Source organism: Rutidosis leptorrhynchoides, unplaced genomic scaffold (genome assembly GCF_046630445.1).
Source record: "Rutidosis leptorrhynchoides isolate AG116_Rl617_1_P2 unplaced genomic scaffold, CSIRO_AGI_Rlap_v1 contig247, whole genome shotgun sequence".
NCBI lineage: Eukaryota > Viridiplantae > Streptophyta > Magnoliopsida > Asterales > Asteraceae > Rutidosis > Rutidosis leptorrhynchoides.
Window position 1 is genome coordinate 74,249 of NW_027266496.1, and position 6,875 is coordinate 81,123.

Genomic DNA, 6,875 nt, shown 5'->3' on the forward strand with positions numbered 1-6,875 from the left:
GCATCAATTTATTAGCTTAAGCAATTTTGTACTTTGTTTGGAGATTAATTTGAAATATGCTCAGCCATGATAGATAAAAGAAGGTAGACGGAGGAGAGATGGAGACGAATGGAGAGAGAGGAGAAGGAGAAAAGGGTATTTTGATTATTTGACCACCAACAGCATGAACAGCAGTTTTAAAACCGCATATAAGTTTTTCCCTTATTCATGTAATGTCGGAGAGAAAGAATAAAGAATATACGGCTGTATAGTATGTGTATGTATGTATTATTATGTATAAATACTACTACATGTGTGAAAGTGAGCCTATGTGGTCTCGAGTCGTGGTTGATATCTGTCAGAATCTGACTCAGTTTAAAAGTCAAAAAACCTCAAAAATACTTTATTCATCATTCAATAAAATAAAATAAAATAAAGCCGCCTTTTAATTTTCTTTTTCCGTTTAATTTTCCCTTCTTTCACTTAAAAAAAAAATCTAATTTAGAGAGAGAGAGAGCAAGAGTGTTTTTATTTCTTTACATTTCTACAATTCAATTGACCCGTTCTGAACTTCTACCGGAAGCCTAAGACGATGTACGTTCCGCCGCCTCCTCCGGCGCCGCCACTACCTTCAGAATCGGGTGACGGCGCCGCTCCAAGAGTACCGGAGTCCGATCAGTCGATGATGATCAGAACTTATAAGGCCTGGAAAGGCAGTAATGTGAGCTTTTAGCCTCCTCCGTTGACTACTTTTGTGCTTCATCAATAGGATTTCTTAGTCGGAAAACTGGGTTTTGAAAACGAGATCTGATTCTCTGTTAACAGTTTTTTTTTACGATTTGCTGCTCTATGCAAGCAACTGTTGCTTAATTCAGCTTAATTAAAGTTGCTGCTTTCACTTAATTTTATGCCTTTTGCTGCGGTCTAGTTTTCATTTTGTTGATCCACCAAACAAAGAGCTGCTGAATTGGATAGAGCTTTGAAAATAAAGTGGAAATTTTGGATTGAAATTGCTACCATGAGAGTCTTCTCGATTGTGCAATTATTTACATGTTTGGATCACTTTTTTAATTTAAAGTAGTATATTAACTAGCACTTACCCTCTTTACTTGCTTGATTTGTGTTGGTTATGGCAACTACTGGCTGGGTGGGAATATGCTTGATTTGGACCCATCATATGTTCTATGAAGAAACATAACAAAACTGACTGCATCTGTTCAAATTTCTCAAATTGAATTGTGATGTAAATTTGTTGGAGCAAATTGCTCAATTAAAATTTAAGATCTGCTTCATCCTGCTGTGCTTTTGATGATGTAGATTGAATGTATGAGTGGATTAAATTCTGACGCATATCATTGTTGTTATTTTACAATGCAGATATTCCTATTCGGTGGGAGGTTTATATTTGGACCTGATGCAAGATCCATTTTCTTCTCTATCTTCTTGATCGTTGCTCCTGTTGTCGTGTTCTGTGTTTTTGTAGCTAGAAAACTGATGGATGATTTTCCTAATAACTGGGGGATATCAATTATGGTTGTTGCAGTTGTCATCACATTCTTAGTGAGTTCTTGCTCTTCAATAACTGGTCGTGGTTGTTATCTTTTAAAGCATCATTGATGTAACTTGGTATGGTTTTTTTTTTTTAAGTTATCAAGGGGATAAGATTAGTCTTAGATCATGGGGACATATTGCACTCACAAGAATTATCTCTGATCATATTGACTGTTCTCAAGCTTGCATTATAGTTTAAACATATAGCTACCTACTTTGTGTCCCTGCTAAGTAATGTGTACTGTTCAGTCGAATATTGAAAATGAGCCAAAAAAAAAAAAAAATTATATTTTGGTTTGTGTGGCTTCAACTTCACAGCTAGCAGCACCATCTTACACTTAAAATTTTTCCCATTTTGTTACCCTTAGTTTTCATTAATCACGACTGTAGTCTTTCCCTAGTCCCTACAGTGCTAGGGTAGGGTACATTTGATTAAAGCATTGTACTTAGTTTTGATGAAAGATCACATTTTCATTCACATACTCTTGACCTAATTTATGCATTCTTTTCCAGGATATAGTTTTCCTATTGATTACCTCGGGAAGAGATCCTGGTATAATACCTCGAAATTCTCAACCACCAGAACCTGAAAGTTATGAAGGGAGCATTGAAATGTTGCCTGGCCAAACTCCACCATTGCGTTTGCCACGTACCAAGGAGTTAATAATCAATGGAATACAAGTGAAAATCAAGTACTGTGATACTTGCATGCTATATAGGCCTCCTCGCTGTTCTCATTGCTCTATATGCAACAATTGTGTGCAAAAATTTGACCATCATTGCCCCTGGGTTGGGCAGTGTATTGGACAGGTATGCAATCTTGATAAACTTTATATAAGTAGTTTTCAATTTCTCATAATTTATATGATTTTGGCCTTGCAATGCTTGGGTAGATGTCTTAGTTTATTTCTATGTATATAGTGAATAATTACTTGGACCCTGTCATACGAGGACTGTGCTTATATGCCTTTAGTCATATTTATCTTTTCATATGCAAGGATCACATTAATAACATAAAGCTTCTAAATACTAGAGAAAGTAAACAAAAAGGTTATTGTTAGGTTTGGTTTAGAAGTAAGAAAGTGATCCTAATTCATCATAATGTCTGACATTGCACTACCAAGAAGCCTACGTAACTGAAATTTGCTATTGTGCTGTAGTTATTCTGAAATTATTTCTCTTTTAATTTTGGTTGCAGAGGAATTACCGCTTCTTCTTCATGTTTATCTTCTGTGCAACTCTCATTTGCATATATGTACACGGATTTTGCTGGGTTTATGTCAAGAGAATCATGGACAGTGAGGATATATCCATCTGGAAAGCTCTGATCAAGACTCCAGCCTCCATTGCGCTTATAATTTACACTTTTGTTTGCGTCTGGTTTGTCGGTGGCCTCACTGTTTTCCATTCGTATCTCATCAGTACTAACCAGGTAAATAACAGACGATGTCGATTTTGATGATACCTTTTTTCTTTAATTCTCAATGCCTCATAGTCCATACCAAAGTCCATGAAAATTCTATTTTGTTGCTTTTGCAGTCGACTTATGAGAATTTCAGATATCGGTACGAGCGAGGAACCAACCCATATGACAAAGGGGTATTAAGTAACTTCAAGGAAGTATTCTTGTCCTCAATTCCTCCATCCAAGAACAATTTTAGGGCAAAAGTTCCAAAGGAAGCTGTGATTGCACCTAGAAGTTTGGGTGGGAGTTTTGCAGCTTCAAACAGGGGGAAACCCATGGGAGACATAGAGATGGGTGGGAAGCCAGCTTGGGATAATGAAGGAAATTTCAATAATGGCTATGAAAATGCTGAACTACCCGATGTGTCCCCAGATTTAAGCAGGATCCTTCCTCCAGAATCGACAGAAGAGCGTAATGTGTTGAATAATAACAATATTAAGCGTTCTAGTTGGGGAAGAAGGAGCAGTAGCTGGGAAATGTCGCCTGAAATTGTCTCTTTGGCAGCCAGGATTGGGGAGTCGAAACGTGTTGTTGACGGCAACAACAGTAATTTGGCTGATGATGCTCAACATTCGCAATCGGATTCCAAGTTGTAATATAACCGAATGCAACAGTGTAAAGATTTGCTTGCGTGATAATTTTTTTGGTTGTGTATAATTATGCATAAATTACATCTCACAGTTACTAATAATCCTATTGTTTTTCATACTTACCCAGTTGTCAAGTTTATTATTTTGATCATTTTCATAAGAAAATTCGACGGGACAATAACATTTTTCCACCCTATCCAAATTTTTAATAATTTTTTATTTCGAAAAAGTCAACTAATAAAATCATATTTGTCTGTTAAATTTTCTAACAAAATCATATTTTCGTCAAAAAAATTGTTTATATGGCAGTAAATTTCCGTCAATTATACAGAATTAGTGTCACATAAGCAACATGTCATTCGATGACTTAGCAAAAATGACAAGTCATCATCTTCAACCTTTTTAAAAAAAATTGCAGATCACCGCGGCGGTCCGACCGCCCCTTTTGGCGGCGCCGCTGTTGATAGTAGTTTTGCTTTCGGAAATTTTTGTATGGCTGGATTCTTTTTGATGAGAAATCTGTCCTGTTTTGTCGGATTTTTCAAATTTTGAACTGTTTACTGTAGATCTAAGGTTAAATATGCGTGGCCGAACCTTAAGTTTAGATCTACACCAAACGGTTTAAAATTTGAAAAGTTCAGCACCACCACAACATTTGTCTTGTCTAAACGAGTCCGGCCATACAAAAATGTCCGGAATCCGACTATTACCGGCCACTGGCCACCAACACCGCCACTTTTGGGGTTCCGCCGATGGTAGTCGTCGGATTCCGGAAATTATATGGTTGTACTCTTTTCAAATAGACAACCATGTCGGAATTTTCAAATTTTGAACCGTGTGGTGTAGATCTAAATTTAAAGTTTCGGCCATCGCATCTTTAACCTTAGATTTACACTAAACGGTTCAAAATTTGAAAAATCTGACACCACCACAACATTTGTCTTAGCAAAACGAGTCCGGTCATATAAAATTTTTTGGAATCCGACAACTATCAACGGCGGCGGCGCCAAAAGTGGTGGCCTGACCGTGGCGGTGATCGTCGGAATCTGCCAATTCTTTTGAAAAAGGTTGAAGATGATGACGTATCATTTTTACCAAGTCCTCAGATGACATGTCGCTTACGTGGCACTGACTGTGCATAGTTGAGGAAGATTTGCTGCTTTATATGTAATTTGTTTTAATGGAAGTATGATTTTGTTAAGAAACTTAACGGACATGAATGATTTCGTTAGTTGATTTTTTCGAAATAAAAAATTATTTAAAATTTGGATTTTGAAATTAAAAAAATATTATTATCCCAAAATACGACCCCCATTTTATGATACGTGTGAATACCACCTTGCACATTAGCCCTTTTTTATGGTACGTGTGAATACTAGCTTGCACATTAGCAACTGCCCATATTTATGGTATGTGTGAATACTACCTTACAAGTTAGCAACTGCCCATCATCTTTTTGTTTAATAACTTTAAATCATTTATTAATTTAATTAATTATGAATCAACCTCAGTTCTGGCCGTATCAAATCAGTTTCAAAATTAGACCATTATGAACCGAATTTGACTAGAGCTGCTTTTTCACTGGCCACTTATCATTGTTGACATTGGATATCTGATTGTACGTGAATAGGTGGAGAACGAGCTGTTATCGCCTATCGGAATATATACATACACCAGAAGCAGCCGTTAAGCGGCAGCTCAAGCTCGCTCTGAAACAACCTAGAAAACAAGAGCTAATTGCATTTAAGAAACTTTGGACTTAGGTTGTTTTTTCAGCTAGCACGAGCTAATGTATCATATCGTGAAACATTACAATGAATGGTATAAAAAAAGATGACTTTTTTAGAGCTTCAACCGTCTTCGTTTACCTGATATCGAAATTGTTCCGTTTCAAAGTAGTTATGAGAACTTAAATGACAAAATCCATATCAGGTTCAAGAAATATAAAAGGAATTTCCTTCCAAAAACTTTAGAATGACGAGACAAGAACAGAATAAGCATAGGACGACAATGAGGCTTTTTCACTTCACTGCATAGATTGAAATCGCCTCATGATGAGGAGACTCATATCCATATAACGCTGAGCACAGTTAGTAAGGCATGATACTTCACTTGAACTAAACTTGCTCCCTGGTGTACTCGTTATGCACTTGTCCCAACATGTACTCGTAAGCTTTGCTACCATTTCGTTAATCACGGCCTTCTCCTTTTCTTGCTGTACATACCAACAAAAGACTTGGTTAGATGAATAACAAACAAACTGTTTCAGATATACCAATTCCAGGATGCTAATGATAAATACATAGGATAAAACTAAATGGCATAAGTGTAGAATCTGTTACATTCTTTCAACACAAGATAGCAAAATCAAATTATCATGCTCGGAGACATATCTACCATGCTTATAGGGGATTGCACTGAAAGTGAATCATACTATGTAATATGTATGCATAATAGCAATTTTTCATCAGATTAAGGGAAAACATTCACCAACTCAAATCTCAACAACCTTACTTACTTGCTGATGCAAGTGGAATAAGCTTCCATCTAGGCTAATTTACGATTGGTATTGGGGTTTTTTAGTTTGGGTGTCGTTTTTACATATGCACCAAAGCAAATACGCAAACCACAAAGCTTCACAGAATGCAATCCTCAAACTCCGTCTAAATTACATGAATTTTTCAATAACGATCTAATATAAGCATGCTATATGATATCCCACCTTCGAAAATAACACAGCAACCAAAGAAAAGAAATAAAATTGACGGCAATGAAGAAGTCGTTTACAGTTGGCTCGTTTCAAAAGTCTGAGCAATCAAATAGATGCAAAACCCTAAACTACTTAAACAACGAAAAATCCCCCAAAATCAGATTGCCTAAACTATTAATGAGAAACGCAAATAACATTATAAATAAAAATCAATCCAGGAGGTTCGTAGATTATTACTATCGAAGCTGCAAACCCTAAACAAAACAAACATCAAAGGAATAAGAGATTCTTACAGAAAGGAATCGTTGCATGTAGGGAGAATTAAGCGAAGAGGGATCCATAATAAGGGTTTTAGTTCGTCTTCGAAATTGATTGTTTCTTTCTGGTGTAGTACTAGAACAGGAAGGCAGATTCTTTCTTAAAGCCTAGTGATAGTAATGGGCAGGGCCTGCCTATAAAGGCCTATGGTCCGGCCTATTTTCAGTCAAAGCCTGATTTACGATTTAAAAAAAAAAAAAAAAAAAAAAACTCGTACAAGGATGATAAATAAGGAGTTTTTCATTGGTAATGAACTATAAAT

General features: G+C 36.4%; 2 protein-coding genes across 2 annotated transcripts; one reads left to right on the forward strand and one right to left on the reverse strand.

Annotated features, from left to right (window-relative positions):
- The first annotated feature begins 661 nt into the window (after positions 1 to 661).
- Positions 662 to 3,591, forward strand: LOC139882242 (probable protein S-acyltransferase 7). Its single transcript, XM_071866601.1, has 5 exons — positions 662 to 700; positions 1,357 to 1,539; positions 2,044 to 2,340; positions 2,729 to 2,962; positions 3,070 to 3,591. The coding sequence occupies exons 1-5, from the start codon at positions 662 to 664 to the stop codon at positions 3,589 to 3,591; spliced, it is 1,275 nt and encodes a 424-aa protein (XP_071722702.1).
- A 2,020-nt stretch (positions 3,592 to 5,611) lies between these two features.
- Positions 5,612 to 6,636, reverse strand: LOC139882232 (mitochondrial import inner membrane translocase subunit TIM8-like). Its single transcript, XM_071866592.1, has 2 exons — positions 6,589 to 6,636; positions 5,612 to 5,800 (listed from the first exon to the last, which is right to left on the reverse strand). The coding sequence occupies exons 1-2, from the start codon at positions 6,634 to 6,636 to the stop codon at positions 5,612 to 5,614; spliced, it is 237 nt and encodes a 78-aa protein (XP_071722693.1).
- Between the last annotated feature and the right edge of the window lie 239 nt (positions 6,637 to 6,875).